This window comes from Puma concolor, chromosome D1, assembly GCF_028749965.1.
Source record: "Puma concolor isolate L17-30 chromosome D1, mPumCon1.1.hap2, whole genome shotgun sequence".
Classification (NCBI taxonomy): Eukaryota; Metazoa; Chordata; class Mammalia; order Carnivora; family Felidae; genus Puma; species Puma concolor.
The window spans coordinates 14792568-14810195 of NC_141676.1; the positions used below are offsets into that span (position 1 = coordinate 14792568).

The 17628-nt window shown below is 37.9% G+C and overlaps 2 protein-coding genes across 2 annotated transcripts; one reads left to right on the plus strand and one right to left on the minus strand.

The window, feature by feature from the left end:
* Positions 1-1291: 1291 nt before the first annotated feature.
* LOC147576487 (olfactory receptor 4P4-like) lies at positions 1292-2221 on the minus strand. The gene has a single exon (XM_086679379.1). The coding sequence runs from the start codon at positions 2219-2221 to the stop codon at positions 1292-1294; it is 930 nt and encodes a 309-aa protein (XP_086535505.1).
* Positions 2222-13230: 11009 nt separating this feature from the next.
* Positions 13231-14796, plus strand: LOC147576488 (olfactory receptor 4C46-like). The gene is made up of 2 exons (XM_086679380.1): positions 13231-13247; positions 13860-14796. Exon 2 carries the CDS (start codon positions 13867-13869, stop codon positions 14794-14796), a length of 930 nt encoding a protein of 309 aa, XP_086535506.1. The 5' UTR covers positions 13231-13247; positions 13860-13866.
* The last annotated feature ends 2832 nt before the right edge of the window (positions 14797-17628 follow it).

The following is a 17628-nucleotide window of genomic DNA, read 5'->3' on the forward strand; positions in this document are numbered from 1 at the left end:
GATATTACCTTGAATTTACTTCAATTCAATTACTTTGTTTACCATTTTAATTTGTGCCAAGTTTATTGTTAGAAAAAAAGAAAAAGGGTGCCTGCGTGGTTGAGCATTCAACTCTGGATTTCGGCTCAGATCATACCAAGGTCATGGGATCGAGTCCTGTGATGGGCTTTGCGCTGAGCACGAAGCCTACTTAAGAGTGTCTCTCTCTCTCCCTGTGCCCCTCTCCCCTACTCACACACTATCTCACGCTCTCTCTCTCTCAAATTAAAAAAAAGCAAAGAAAAAAGGAAGATAAAAAACTAAAGATATACCACATACTCTTCCTGCTCAAACTAGAAAAAAACGCAGTCCACACGAAGAAGCCACTAGTATAAGACATAGGATTATTTGAAACGGAGAAAACATACTGCTGAATAGGAACAAAAGAACAGGGCAGAAATCTGATCTGTTGGATCTGCAAAATCTTCCCGAATAAGAAAACATTAAATATGTGAATTATACGCAAGACATGGACCTTCGAGCATGGGGGTGGGGAATTCTGAGCAGAAGAAGAGCTGAAATACAGCCATAGAGCTGATAGATTCCAGAGTATGTTGAGAATATAGATGGACCCAGTGTAGGTGGATGAAAGCATCCGAGCAAAGGGACATACAGGAGGAAAGGTAGGGAAAGAGGGAAGTGCATAACTTGAGTTTTCATTACACCTTATGCCAGGCTAAAGCTTGCTTCACACGTGTTGGTCTAAATTATATTACACCTTCATGAGGGATAATATTACCCCATTTCATAGACACTTTGAAAATGCGACTTAAATAATTAAAGCAAATTGCCAAGACCCAGAGACAGTGTGTCACCCATTTCTCCTTGACCCAAAACCTGTCATTGTAACATCGTACTTTCTCCCAATGTTGTGACCTCTGATATTAGCAAGTCAGACCAGGTCCAACTTGGGAAGATTTATGATAAACAAGTGAGAAGTTTGGATTTTATTCCAAGGAATATAAGATTCCATATATATATATTTGGAGCTAGCAGTGATAGGATCAGAGATGTGCTGTAGAAGGGCATCTCTTAAATTCCTCAAATCCAAGTGCTTACGTCTGGAACTAATTGGACACTTTAAAGTGCAGACTGCAATGTGGAATTACAGTGACTTGTGACTTTGGCTCATATGATGTCAGAAATCATTCAGCCCAGCTCCCTCAAAGAAACCTTATATGCCTTCTATAACATCTCAAATGATAAATTCTCTGGGCACACAGGATTGAAAGCATAATGAATATAACCTGATTTACTTGCATTCTGAATGTGCCATTTTAGACCATACCTTCTGCATGGCGGTTTTCATTTCCGTGTTTCTCAGGGTATAGATGAGAGGATTCAGCATGGGGGCAATCACAGTGTAAAACACGGAGATTTCCTTATCCTTGTTCTCACTCCCTGCAGGTAAAACGTAAGTATAGATACAGGGCACAAAGAATAAAACCACCACCATTACGTGAGAGCTGCAGGTGGAGAGAGCTTTGCGTCGCCCTGCGGAGGAACGGGTCCTAAGATTATATAATATGAGTATGTAAGAAGCCACCAGGACAAGAAAAATGACAACCACCACCATCCCTGAATTAGCAATCACTAAGATACTAACAACACGAATGTCTCTGCACACCAGTTTCAAAAGAGGCTTCACATCACATATGTAGTGATCTATCTGATTAGGACCACAGAAAGGTAAGTTGAGTACCATGAGCAACAGAGCAACGGAGTGCCAAAAACCCACAGCCCAGGCCATGAAGATCAACATGTTACACCTCTGCCGGTTCATGAGGACCGTGTAGTGCAGGGGCTTGACAATGGCAACATAGCGGTCAAAAGCCATGGACACCAAGATGAATATCTCCACACCCGCCAGCAAGTGGGCAGCGAAGAGCTGGGTCATACAATTGTTATAGGAGATGTTTCTTCTTGCGGCGCCTAAGTCCCTGATTAGCCTGGGGACCACGGTGGAGGTGTAGCAGAGATCCATGAGGGAAAGGTGACAGAGAAAGTAGTACATCGGCTGTTCGATTAGATGGCTGCAGGTGATTGTGAGCAAGATGATGACGTTGCCCATTAAGACAGCCAGGTAACAGAGCAGGAACCAGAAAAAGAACAGGAGCTCCATTTGCTTATTTCCCCACAGACCCATGAAAACAAATTCTGTGACATTGTTCTGATTTTCCATGAGATTGAGGTGAGTCCAGGGACACAATAGAAATTTAATTCATCTGAAATGATACAGAACATACGACACGTTTAAGAGTACTTTTTTGGAGGATATTTACACTGAAAAATATGTAGGTCACAAAGGAACTATTGCATTTAATCTTTTAAATCCCTCTGGTTTGATGCCATTATTATATTTCAAATGATACTTAATGAGAGCATACTTTATGCTGGGAGGTTTTACAAACATTTTGCATGCATTTAATTCATAATATCCAAATAGATACTATACTGATACTCATTTGACAAGTGGGGGAACAAAAATGGGTGGGTTTGGATAATAATACCAATTCTTTCAGATATTAAGTAGCAAACTAAGATATGATCCTGTATCTGATGCTAAGTTGTATGCTCGTGAGAGCTATGCTACATTATCCACTGACCAAATGGACTTCCGTCTATTTTCCACCTCCTTAAATAGTATGTTTTTTTTTCATCTCTAGCATTAACACACAAATAACTGTAAGTAATCCCCTCCCCTTCTCTATGCCATATATAATAATTTATAAAATCCTAACCTAACACCACATTCTGTGCATTGAGTGGAATTAATATTCTTCAAATGAAAGCAAAATCAAGGCTCTTAATTGTAGCAGATAAATAACCTGAATTCATTGAGAACAAACCCAGTGACTCTGCTTCTTGGCAGTTTGGTCAAGAGTCAGGACATGGAGATACAGAAAATAGGTATTTGGAAACACTATTTGGGCATCTGAAAACAGGAACACGAGGGTTCTTGTTATATAAAAGCTTTCCCTTTTTCCTAATCATTCTAAATACACATGTTAGAGGTTGCTGTTAACATGTTAGAAACACTGAGGACAGGTAGTTGTTGTCTGGTACATACTGAAGAACCCAGTGTGATTAAAGAATGTCCTGCATATTTAGCGATGCGTTTAGAACAGTGCAACCACTTAGATGCAGTAGACCCAGGAGCAGAGAGTGAATATGTGGAAACATCACCTTTTACCCATAACCAAGCGTCCTCCACAGCAAAATCATGATTTGCCTAAAAGACCATTGATGTCTCGGAATTACTTTAATGGTACCAACGGCGGAACAATATGATGTAGTGGACAGATCCCTCATCTAATGATCATGAAGGTGAGCATCCAGTCTCCCATGTCTTGTTAACTAGTTTTTGTTCACACTGAGCAATCCATTCTCCCTGATCCTCCCCCTTCAGCTGGTACGTGGAACTAAAACTTCTGGATCCAAGAGCAAAATGAAGTCCATTTAAGAATATACAATAGAAGGCCTTATCTTTCCAAATTGTCAGGTCCACAGAAGAGTACCCCCAACAATGTTTGCAGAGGAACAAATGGTTATATAAGAAGATACATACTAGCATTTTCATCACCTGATTGCCTTTACCTGTGGATTTTGTTTTCTGCCACAAAGGGACGGATTGAAGAACTTATATTCGACATACATTGAGGTTAAGGAAAAAACATTCTGTTGGTGTAAGTTTGTTCTGATTTCCACATAGGGCTTAGCAAACTACTTTTATGTATAAATTGAGAGTATCCAAGATGAATATTTGTTTATATGGAAGAATATGATCAGTTAAAGGACATATAGAAATCCCAGAGTAGGTTTTCATTAAAGTTGTAGAATAAGAACTAGAGAATCAAAACCGTAGAAAATGCAACTTTTGGTTTAGAATGTTTGCCGACATTGGCATAAGCCTCAACATCTAACAGATGGTCCAGTGCTTCTCAACCTACAATGCTTAAATATCAATTGTAAAAATAGAGATCAGTATAGAAAAAGATCCTTCCAAGCAGCTCCCATAAACTCTGTGCCGGGAATCTTCTGGGGAAAAAAAAAAAATGAATTCGTAAAATCTCCCTGTGCCTGTTTCTTTCCTTTCCCTTCCCATTTTCTCTCTCCTTCTCACTCTCAAAATATCAACTATACTCACCCTTAGTGTACTCACCCTTCTTCTTGTGATGATAGGAGATGATAAAATGCCTACACGATGAGAGGAAGTGAGGTGGATGAGATAGGCATAGGGAAGTAGGGTTAGGCTACTATTGACCTTCTCACAGTACATCAGATAGAGATCGTCTGCCTCCAGACCGTGGTTGACAGAAGGTCGCCAAAACCATGGAACATGAACCATGGGTAAAGGGGACTGCTGTATTATTGCCCCTGTTTTGCAATAAGGGAACTTGCATCCAGGTTACATAAATCCTAAGGGGGAGATCTCCATCTAAACCATTTCTGTATGATTTGGAAGCTGATGCTTTTTTTCATCTATGCTTAGATGTCTTCTCCTAAGTGAAAACAAAGGCTTAAAACCCTCATCAGTTGCACTCCAGCATTCTCCTGAATGCCCTCTCAAAATTGCCACCAAGAAGGGGAGCCTGGGTCGCTCAGTCAGTTAAGCATCTGCCTCTTGATTTCAGCTCAAGTCAGTATCTCCCAGTTTGTGAGTTCGAGTCCTGTGTCGGGCTCTGTGCTAAAAGTGAGGAGCCTTCTCGGGATTCTCTCTGTCCCCCAACCCTCTCAAAATAAATAAATAAACTTTAAAAAACACCAATGAAATTACAGAAGAAATTAAAAATTTTAATTATGACATCAAATTTTGTATTAAACGAAGACTTGTGGAAATCATAATGATTTCATCTTTATCTATATATTATACGTATTTTTATATGTAATATTGTATATAAATGTCAAGGTGATCCTTCTGGCGGTTCCCTTTACTCTCTGTGTCTGTGTTATACTACAGCAGACATGGAGCATCTCCAACTCTCCTGTGAATCTTCCATCCAAAGAGCCTTTCACGAAAACATTGTTGGGAATATCTTGAGTTAAAGCATGAGAGGGTCCTGAGGGGAAATCTCCCACAGGCATTTTACAGAAGCCGATGTGTGTGTGATTAGAATTTAAAAAATACAGCCCATGTTATTATAGCGGTCATATAGACGACCTTGAGGCTTACTTCATTTATCTCTAGTAATTCAATACTTCTGAATGTTGTAATACGGATGTAATATGGGCATCTATTTTTCTCTCCCCCTTCTCCTAGAATAATTTCATCAAAGCCTGGAGATCTGTATTACATACACATATAGATTTTAAATTGTTCATATCATCTAATGAGGTAGATATGCAAAGAGAGTATAGAAGAGTAGTAATATTTTACTCATCAACATGGAATCATTGCCATTAGCATGAAGATTTTGAAATTATCCTCAATGGTTAATTACACCCATTGGAAACTTAGAAGTCATGCACATTGTTTTGTGTTACCAGGTGTCATCTAATATTAGGGACAAGTTAGGATTTGGAAAGTGCCACAATGCATCGTTAGTTATTTTCCTTATTTTAGTTTATTTTTGTTTTACTTTGAGTAAATCAGGTTTAATAAATTGAAGCCCTTAGTTCACGCTAGGTCCATCTAAGGTCTAATTTTATTTTATTTTTTCTGCATTGCTCATTACACGTCTGCCTGCCACTTCTGTGCCCCCACTGTACTCAATCATACTCAACTCCATGAGCCCCAGGACCTTGCACATTCCTTGTGATTTTCCTCTAATTGTCCACGTCGTAAAAATAACCTCTCGCAACACTCCTTAAATAATGGTAGCTGCCTCTGTCTTCTGGCTGCAAACCCTGCTTCATGCATGCACTTAATAATGTAGCCTCTAAATGCAGACAACACGGGTAGAGAAATCCACATGAGGAAAAATATGAATCCACCTTCACAGTGGAAGATGGCAATGTTCCTTTTTCAATTATTGGTGAGGAGAGAAGGCAGGAAGTTCAGAGGGTCTGAAAGATCTGAACAACAGAACTTAAAATATATAGAAATGTATGTAAAATTACACATCTAGCAAGGAGTATATATTTTTGCATGCATAGATAGAATATGCATAAAATTGGTTATTAGATTATTTTTAAAAGTCTCACCATATTGTAAAGAAGGAAACAATATAACGTTCTGAGCACGATAAATAGTATAAGTAGGTCTAGATTTAGATATCAGTGGTTCTGAATATAAACACACACATATATATACTATTAGGAAATTATATCTATATTCTGCAAAATAGCTAACATGTTAAAAAATAAAAATACTGGAAAATAAGAAAACTACCTAGACTTAAACTATAAGGAACCTACTACCTGTCCAGGTTTATAGGAGGCAGGGATAGGGGTGCTTTTGAGGAAAATTATAACTTTAACATTTTCATTAGAAACAAAGAAAATCTGAAAAGGATGCTATCTTTAGAAGACAGGAGCACATAAAAAAGTAATAAGGCAAATGCCATATTATTTCACTCATGTGTGGAATTTAAGAAACAAAACAGATAAACATACGGGAAGGGGGGAAGAGAAGAGAGGGAAACAAACCACATACCCTTAATGATAGAGAATAAACTAATAAGAGTTGGTAGAGGGAGGTAGGTGCGAGAGGGGCTAGATGGGTGATGGGTATTAAAAAGGGCTCTTGTTGGGGCGCCTGGGTGGCGCAGTCGGTTAAGCGTCCGACTTCAGCCAGGTCACGATCTCGCGCTCCGTGAGTTCGAGCCCCGTGTCAGGCTCTGGGCTGATGGCTCGGAGCCTGGAGCCTGTTTCTGATTCTGTGTCTCCCTCTCTCTCTGTCCCAAAAAAATAAATAAATGTTAAAAAAAAAAAAAAATTTAAAAAGGGCTCTTGCTGTGATGAGCACTGGGTGTTGCACGGAAGTGATGAATCACTGAATTCTATTCCTGAAACCAATATTGTACTGTATGTTAACTAAATAAAATATAAATATAAGATATTTTTAAAAAGTAATAAGAAAAAACATAAGGCAAATCATAGTAGAAATTAAAAGGAAACCAAAAATACAAAAGAAAGAACAACCAATTTTAATGTGGGATCTTGGGAAAAGCCTTTCAAAATAGTTCAGCTTTTATCAATATGGATCAGTATAAAATAAAAAAGATAAATATATAATGTTAATGAAGGATAACAATAACTACTGATAAAACAGGAGATGAAAAATATAAAATATTATCAACAACTAAATGCCAATAATTTTGAAGGCATACACAAACAAACAAACAAACAAACATGTTTCTACAAAAAATTATACCCAAACTAACTTCAGAGGAATTACAAAAGATGGCTAGTCTGTAACTAGTAAGGAACAGAATTCATTAAAATTAATCCCATAAAAGAAATACCAGTCACAAATGGATTTACAACATTTTATCAAAATAGATTATTCCACTCTTTTACAGAGTTTCTTATAGATGAGTAAAAATCAAACTTTCATCCATTCATTGTGAAAGACTAGGTTTCAAGGAAATACAATTGTTCACTGGTGCTTTTCCTCCTGAAATTAAGACTGTAAAAGTCTTAACAAAATATTAAATTACTTTAACTGTGTATAAAAATTAACATTCCATTACCAAGTTTTATCCATTCTATGATAGGTTTATTATTAGAAACTTGATAAATATATCCACAAAAGTGGAAATTAAAAGTGAAAACCCAAATAGTCATTTCAACAGATGCAGAAAAAGTACGTGATAAACTTACATGTTTATCATATAAATGTTTACCAGTATTAAATTCAAAAGTATATTAATGATATAAAGGAATTTTCTTGACGCTAAAAATAATGGTTCTTACAAGCTCTACTGAAAACATTATCCTAAAGGGATTAAGTTAGATACATTCTCCCTACATCAAGAATGAGACAAAACGATGGGGCGCCTGGGTGGCTCAGCCAGTTAAGCATCGGATTCTTGGTTTCTGCTCAGGTCATGATCTCACAGTTTGTGAGCTCTAGCCCCACACTGGGCTCTATGTTGGCAGCGCGGGGCCTGCTTGGGATCCTCTCTCTCCCTCTCTGTCCGCCTCTCCCCTTCTTGTGCTCTCTGTCTCACAATAAACAAATAAACGTAGAAAAAAACGAATGAGACAAAAATGTTCATTTCTATCGCGATTTCTAGTCAACACTATAATGCAGCGCAGTAAGACAGAAATCTGATATGCAGGTAATGGGAAGGAGGAAATAAAGTTGATATTATTTGCAGATGACATGATCATTCACATCTAAATCCAAAAATTTTATAGATATGATTAGAAATAACAGAGCTGCATAGTGCCAACCATAAGATTAATATACAATATTCAAATACATGTCTATTTGCCATCCATAAACAATAAGACATGTAATTAAAATAGACATGATTTACACTTGTATTAGATAATGAAATATCAAGCAACTAAGATTTTCTTTAATTTGTTGTGTAGTATTCTGTTGTTTGGCTATGTCACAATTTGCTCATTCATCTACTAGTAAATTTTGAGATTATTTACAATTTTGGGCTATTACAAATAGCCCAAGTTAAAGTCTTTGTATGCACATACGTTTTTGTTATTCTTGCATAAATACCAGCGGACTGTCTGGGCCACATGTTAGGTGTCTGTTTAGCTATTTAAATCACTGCCTAGGATTTCCCAAAGTTTAGGAACTATTAAACCTATTTAAAATCTACCACAGGGGCGCCTGGGTGGCGCAGTCGGTTAAGCGTCCCACTTCAGCCAGGTCACGATCTCGCGGTCCGTGAGTTCGAGCCCCACGTCAGGTTCTGGGCTGATGGCTCAGAGCCTGGAGCCTGTTTCCGATTCTGTGTCTCCCTCTCTCTCTGCCCCTCCCCCGTTCATGCTCTGTCTCTGTCCCAAAAATAAATAAACGTTGAAAAAAATAATAATAAATAATAAAGCTACCACATCCAGTGGAATGATTCATGAAGAAAGAAGCTGATACGCTTTGGGAAGAAAACACTGTGGAATTTTAACTTACTCAGCATTTCCCACTTCCCAATTCAGTTGCAGCCATGAGGATGATGGTTCACCTTCTTCATGTGGCTTTGCTGGTGCCACAACTTGACCTTGAAAACTTGGGATGGTATGTTTTGCACTTTTGGTGGTGCCCTGAAGAATTGGCTCACTAGCTTGATTTTGTTTCATCTACCTTAGAGACTTCTAGAGGCTGGAAAGACCTGCAGGGCAGATTTTATCAAAAGCATTTGGGGGCGCCTGGGTGGCTCAGTCGGTTGAGCGTCCGGCTTCAGCTCAGGTCATGATCTCGCAGTCTGTGAGTTCCAGCCCTGCATCGGGCTCTGTGCTGACAGCTCAGAGCCTGGAGCCTGCTTCGGATTCTGTGTCCCCCTCTCTCTCTGCCCCTCTCCCACTCATGCTCTGTCTCTGTCTCAGAAATAAATAAACATTGAAAAAAAAAAAGCATTTGAGCAAATGTACTGGCTACAACTGCCTGAGGCAAAGTATAAGATAAGGAAAGCAGTAAATCGACTGAAAAATTGAGGAAGAATGAGGTTTGGAAAGTAGATACATGTGAGAATAAGGGCTATGAGAACCACCTATGTATATACCAGGGAATCTAGAAAACCATCCGTAGATGCTCAGGGCTGGATGCGTGCTGAGAAATGTTCAAGAAGACACTAAAATATTCACCACTCATGAAAGCAAGAAGTGAAGGCTAAGGCAGAGTTTTAAACAGCCTGGCAAAGTACAGGCATACTTCAGGTATTGTTGACTCAAGTCCAGATCACCGCAATAAAGTGAATATCGCAACAAAGTGAGTCAGTGGCTATTTTGGTTTCCCAGGGCACATAAACATAAATTCAAGAATTGTTATGAAGCTCCATGATCAATGCTGTTTGGTATTGACGAAGAGGTAAACATTGAGACCTTGAAACCAATAGAATGCCCAGAAATAGGCCTGATTATGTGACTTTTTACAAAGTGTCAAGTAATAAAATGGGGAAAGTATAAGCTTTTCCACAAATTATACTGGATCAATTGTATATCCACATGAGAAAAAAAATTAATCTTAACCACAATCTCACCTCATACTGTGCACAAAAAATTAACTCAAAATGAGACAGAGACCTACATGTCAAAGTTAAATATCCATAGTTAAATCCATAGAAATTCCAGAAGAAACCATTTTGACCTAAGCAGTACACCAATATTTATTAGATACAAAATAATAAACATTAATCATAAGAAAAAAATTAAAAAGTAGTATTCATCAAAGTTTTAAAACTGCTGCTATTCAAGTAACACCATTTTTTAAATGAACAATCTAAGGACTAGGAGAAAATTTTGTATATATACATAACATATGTATGACAAAGACCTGTACTATATGTAAAGAACAATTGTAACAGTGATAAGGAAACCAGAACCGTTATTTTTGAATTATGCAAAGGACTTGAACAAAATTACACAAAACAAGGGTTACAAATGGTCAACAATATGAAAAAAAATCTCATCATTAGCCATCAGGAAAAGAAAATTAAAACCACAGCCATCCATCACCACACGTCTCCTAGAATGACTCGAAGGAAAATCTAACAGTACCAAGTGACAAAGGTGTGGAGCAACTAGGACTCTCCACTCGTGTTCTGCTGTCTCGCCACAATTTCAATGTTGCCTAGTATTCTGTACTGGCCAGACCATAAGTCCCTAAGATAACTCACTGGGAGCCTTATAGAGTTTTTATTCACTTCCGTAGCTTCCTGATACATGTGAAAACCAGCTTTTGGAGTCTTGACTTTAAAGGGGCTGCATGATCTTATGCCCTCATCGATCTAGCTCTCAAGCAATCCTTAGCAGGTTCCAAAAAAGTTTTATTATTGCCAAGGAGACAGAAGTTCTGTATGTGACGTGAGTCAACGGATAAATTACATCACAAGCCCCCACACTGGAATGATGGCATTTTTCCATTCACAGGACATGTAGCTTTCGTAGACACCAAGTTTCACATAGAGAAGGGAACTCTCACATGGTTAGGTTCCAAGTACAAGGAATGCAATTCCCTATTCACAATTGGATATTTGTCAAACATGTCTCTTTAACATGGCTTTAACACAAGGTCTTTCCATCTGAGGAGATAATTAATTCCTGGGAGAGACAGTAGTAGCTACAAGACAAGGTCCTTGAACCTTTATGGAAACCTCTTTAAATATCCATGCAGTGCAAGTTGAAAATGGTTTCTGTTGATCACATTTTCCAGAGCAAGATTCATTATGGTTGGAATGACCCATGTGAATGTGTTTCCTCCATACTTCTTGCCTCTTGCCTATGGGACCAAAGCCATCTGTAGATCTTTTCTCCAAAGTGTTTTAAAAGAATCCATTCTAAATTCAAATCCCAGGTCTTCTGTAAAAAATTTTTGAGGCTTTGGGCTAGAAGGGAAGCTTTTGACTTATAAAAACACTTCATTAAAAACTGATAATTTGATATGGGATTATTTGAAGAGTCTCTTTCCAAGCATGTCATATCTTTCATATTGAAAGTTACTTATCTAGAGAAGGTTACTTTGAAGATGGGATTATTTCCAAAACTCTCCAAACATCAGGAAGATCTATGTCTATAAGGTAAGTGTTCAATATTGCTGATGTGTCTTAAAGATTGTTACTTCCCACATGTATTAAACATTGTTTCTGTCCCTTCAAACATACTAATGGAGTATTTTATCCTCACCCCATTTCTTCAAAAGATACTTCGTAAATATCATTTACCTAAGTTGACAGATGAAAACTTTGAACTTCATGGAATTTAAGCCAATTGTAGAACCCAGCTCTCTGTCACCAGACCACTTACAATTGCAGTGAGGTATCTAGTTTAATAATCTAGATTAATCACGAGAGAGAAAAAAATATAAATATACTTCTCACATAGAAAAGACTGAAGTATGAATACAAATGACATATATCATCAGCCATTTAATCCAAGCATGAGTGGAGAATTCTTCTTGGTAACAAAGGCTATGGATAATGGAGTCTGTATGCCTTCTTTAAAAGTAAAATTGGAGTTGATTTTTCCTGAATGCTTGAATAATTAAATTATTGCGTAATTATCACTCAACATGTCAACCATTCCATTATCCTAGATGCATAAACGTTGAAAAATAGATGAGAGCCCTCTGTGTGTGCAACACTGTGGTAATATGCTCAAATATATTTCCATAATCAATTCTCCTAAAAATCTGTAAGATGGATATTACTAATCTTGCTTTATAGGTGAGGAAACAAAGATGTGACGTGCTAGAAATATACTCCAGATCAAAGGAGATGCAAGTAGAAGAATCAGGATTCTAATCTGGTCTTTTTGATTTTCAAACCAAAACACTTAACCACATGGCAATCCTTTTCAACATTTTGCAGGTGTTTTGCTTTGGAAGTGGATTATAGTAGGGAGAACTAGGTCTGAGGGAGAAGTCCAGATAAAAAGATTTTTCAGTGAATGTAATACCACATTTGATAATTGGGAATTTAAACATGTCAGTGTGTGTGTGCGTGTGTGTGTGTGTGTGTGTGTGTGTGTGTGTGTGTGTCTATTAATGAAACCATTTTATGTACCCTTGCCTCCAAAGTAGTAATAAAGCAATTATAATTATTGTGGTCATATAAAGAGGAAATTACTAGTTCAATGTTGTTAATTATAAGAAAATAGGGCATGGGTAAGAATTTTAAGGAAAAAATTAACAAATATAATCTGAACTAATCCTGGCTCTGCCCTTATTTAGAATATTGATATTGGCAGGATCTTTAACTTCTCTATGATTCTCTTACATAATGTATAAGACAAGTATTTAAAAAATAGCAGTAATTATCTTACAAGGTTGTAGTGGGGATTAAATCAACAGATGTCTACAAAATATTTAGATCCACTAAACATTTAATTTTAGTTAATATTACTGTTATTATTACCATCAACATAAGTCTCTGAGACTGTTCCCTCATCGCAAAATGTATGAGATAATACCAGCCACACAGGATGTTACCAATATTAAGTAGGATCCTATGTACAGAGCACTCGTTAGAATGCCACGGACATAGAAATCAGTTATTGAGGTATATAAAAATTGTTAGCAATTGTAATGTTATTGTATTTAGACAACAAGCATTATGAATTATATTTATAGCAGCTTTGGTATACTCTCTTTACATACCCACCACCAACGCCCTGTTCCTCCTATGTCAACTGTTATAAATAATCTCCTAACTGGGCTTTCTGTCTCTGCCTTCTGTCTCCTTACTGAACCTCACCCCACTTCATCCAAGGCACAGTAAGATCTTTACTGAAATCATATCCCTTATTCCCCCTTCCTCAAATTCTTCTTCATTTTTCCACTTGTATTTTCAATTTGTGCCAATGATTCCCCATTTCCTAAGAGTAAAGGGAAAGCTCCTTAACTTTGCATTCATAGACTTTACATCATGTTCCATCTCCCTTTTCTTACTTAGCTGCCACTCTGTGTATGATGCACTACTTTCTGTTAGGCTTTGTCATCTCGGGTGATTATGTGCACAAATATGGTCTTCTACCTATTTGTTTACAAAAGTTTCTCATGTCTACATGCAACAGAATCTTCACCCAGGAGATAATGTAAGTGGTATTCAAGAACTCAGAACTTATCTCAACAACCTCATAAGAATTCATGACTTGGTAGAATCTAGGAATTTATTATTTACTAGAGGAAGAAGCTTAATAAATTCAAGGCTGCATTAATCACAAAGGCTTTTTCTTTTCAGGTAATATAATTAACCATAATATGAAATAATGGAGAATAGGAACAATGTGACAGAGTTTGTTCTACTGGGGCTCACAGAGAATCCAAAGATGCAGAAAGTCATATTTGTTGTGTTTTTGGCCATCTACATCGTCTCTATGGTAGGAAACGTGCTCACTCTGGTCACTATCACTGCCAGCCCATTATTGGGGTCCCCCATGTACTTTTTCTTGGCCTATCTCTCCTTCATTGATGCCTGCTATTCCTCGGTCAATAACCCCAAATTGATCGTAGATTCACTCCGTGAAAAGAAGACCACCCGATTCAATGCATGTATGACCCAAATCTTTGGGGAACACTTCTTTGGAGGTGCTGATGTCATCCTGCTTACGGTGATGGCCTATGACCGCTATGTGGCCATCTGCAAGCCATTGCACTACATGACCATCATGAATCGACGGGTATGTGGCCTGTTAATGGGAGTGGTGTGGGTGGGAGGCTTTCTTCATGCAACCATACAGATCCTCTTTATCATCCCATTACCCTTCTGTGGCCCTAACGTCATAGACCACTTCATGTGTGATCTGAACCCTTTGCTCAGACTTGCCTGCACTGATACGCACACTCTAGGGCTCTTCGTCGCTGCCAACAGTGGTTTCATCTGTGTCTTAAACTTCCTCCTCTTGATGGTCTCCTATGTGGTCATTCTGCGCTCCCTCAGGAACCACAGCTTGGAGGCAAGGCACAAAGCCCTCTCCACCTGTGTCTCTCACATCACAGCGGTTGTCTTTTTCTTTGTGCCCTGCATATTTGAGTACATGAGACCCGCAGCTACTTTATCTATCGATAAAGCAGTGGCAGTGTTCTATACTATGATAACTCCCATGTTAAATCCTCTAATCTATACCTTGAGAAATGACCAGATGAAAAATGCCATTAGGAAATTGTGTAGTAGGAAAGCTATTTCAGGGGACAAATAAATATGCCTGGACGCCCACATTGATTTAACCAAGGCAAGCATCAAAAGCACATTTTGGATGATCTCAGCAAGGAAACTTACCAAAGAAAGAAAAAATAAACCACTATGAATTATAAATACCGCACTTAGTGGAGCAAAAATGTGTATAAGAGAAATAAAGCATAAACATGGAATGTACTACAAACTATATATATATATATATATATATATATATATATATATATATATATTCTTTATGTATAAAATCCTATATATTTTATTAGTAATTCTCTCATTTTTATACATCGGGGTTGACAGTAATATGTTGTGTATAAAATTATGGCAAAAAATACCATGGGGTGGTAAAAGCAAAAGGCCATTTAACCTCTAAGGGGTAACAGAGATACCTCATGTTTCCAATTTCCTTGCAGATTTCAGAGCCATTTTGAATTGTTCATGCCACCCACTATAGACTTCTAACCCATCAGAAAGAGGAATGAGTTGAATAAATGAATATTTTATTATTTGACAGGAATTTCTATTTATTAAATAAAGTCACTCTCCTTAGGGTACTTAACTACTTGCTAAAAATAGTTTCTACAGTAAGGTTTAATGTCTGGTGCACAATAGATATGGAATGAATGAATAATGGTATAAAGGAAGATGAATAAAGTCAATAAAATGTTGAACCACTAAATAGTACTGCAGATAAGGGACTTTTTCCTACTTTTATCTGATAAAGACTTTTATCTGATAAATCCTAGCTAGATCTCTTAGAGAAACCACAATTTCTTTTAACTCCTGCTTCGCCTGTGTAATGAGAAAGAATTTGAAACTCTGATTCTCAGTGACGGGGAAAATAGCTTACCTTGATATTCTCCCTGCTCTCAGCAAGATTTCATCATCTTACGATTGTGGGCTGTTTATGTTATTCTTCTCTGATAATTAGTTTACTTCTTGGTAACATCTCATTATGAAAAGGTGTTTTTAAAAATATGTGGCTCCATTTACACACAAAACAACTTCAGGATAAATATATTCCATTTGATCCTTCCATCCCTCACTCATTAGTCAACAGTAATTTCTTGAGCCCAAAGGTACATCAGACACATTGATAATTGCTGGAACTTCAGTGGTGAATAGAGAGGAACCCAGATCTTGCCTTCACAGGGCTTAGGATCCACTGACAGACATCCAGAAGGGAGCAGAAAATGACAACACCATGTTATAAATGGTGAGAGAGTGGCAGCACAGGGTGCTATGAAAGCATGTTTGGGGGACACACGACAAAGACTTGAGGGTTCGAGGAGACTTCCTAGATGAAAACACAACTAAAATGGGATACAAAGCATGAAAGGAAATCATCAGTGTGAAGAGGCATGTGTTGGGATGAGAGTATTCTAGGAGAGGACCCATAACCAAGGCCACTGGGTGAAAAAGAATAAGCAGAAAACCTTATCATTTCAATATGGTTGTGGCTATTAATTCATCTATTTATTCAATAATGAATTACTGAGCCCCTCCTGTGTGTCAGCTTATAAGCTGGACACTGCGCTTGTAAAAGTCTAATTAGTAAGATGTGAAACTGGCAAATTAGCGACAGAGAAGATCAAGAAGAACCTTGTGTGTTAAAGTTGAATGTCTGCACACGGGGAAGACATTGCGATGTTCTTCCACATCTTTTCATGGCCTGATAGCTCATTTTTTTGCACTGAATAATACTCCATTGTCTGATGTCACACAGTTTATCTCTTCTAACCTACTGAAGGACATCTTGGCTGCCTCCAATTATTTTGACAGCTATGAATAAAGCTTTATGAATAAAGATCTGTGTGCAAGTTTTTTATGTGGACATAAGTTTTCAACTCCTTTGGGTAAATACCAAAGAGTGAGGTTGCTGGACTGTGCAGTAAGAATATGATGGTTTGGGAAGAAACTGACGAACTGTCTTCCCAAATGGCTGCACCAATTTGCCTTCGCACCGCCATGAAAGAGAGTTCCCATTGTTCCACATTCCCATCAGCTGCATTGGTGGCAGTGTCCCACATTTTGGCCAATCTATAAGTGTATTGTGGGAAAACATACGTGAGTCACCCACTTATCCAAAATGTGCAGATGAATTAATAAAAGAAAGCTCGGGAAGTTGAAACTAATTGGGCGAAGCCTCACAATTAAAATATGACAGGGTCAGAATCTATGCCATGTTTGACTTGACATAAATCCCAGCCCCATCCGTCATTGTGAATTCTCAGATCAAATTAGTGTGTTTTGGTCAACTTATGTTGAATTCTACTTACAACACTGCTCTTATACAAAGTAAGAGTTTATCCCAGGGGCAATGGGATATTGCCCACATTTTCCGAGAAGGGAGCAATAGGATCATATTTGTCTGTTAGAATGCTGTTTCCCTCATTCTGCAACACTACAGACTCACATTTTACAGGCAGACCCTTTACAGTTAAGATTCAAATATGAATGTCAGATTTCTGGGTGGGATGGAGTGACTGACAGCAGACACGCATTCCTACAAGAAAAGGTGGAAAAGATGGAAACAGAGAATCATCTCCAAAGAGACTGGAGAGCTACTAAGGGAAGAAGAACTAGAAGGAATGAGATGAATAATGGGGGAGAGGTGGTAAACACAGAGCTGAGGTGAACAGCAACAACCACATTTACCCTGAGAATTTTCGTTTCTGGGTACAGGATGGAACTGAGGAACCAAGTGTGTGTTTTTTTTTATTTTTCAAGTTTATTTATTTTTGAGAGAGAGAGAAAGAGACAGAACACTAATATTGGAGGAGAAAAGAGAAAGGAGACAGTGAGTCCCAAGCAGGTGAGTTGAGTGGAACCTGGG

Coding starts and splice junctions, on each gene's coding strand:
- LOC147576487 (XM_086679379.1), bottom strand. CDS start 2,221: ATGGAAAATCAGAACAATGTCACAGAATTTGTTTTCATGGGTCTGTGG.
- LOC147576488 (XM_086679380.1), top strand. CDS start 13,867: ATGGAGAATAGGAACAATGTGACAGAGTTTGTTCTACTGGGGCTCACA.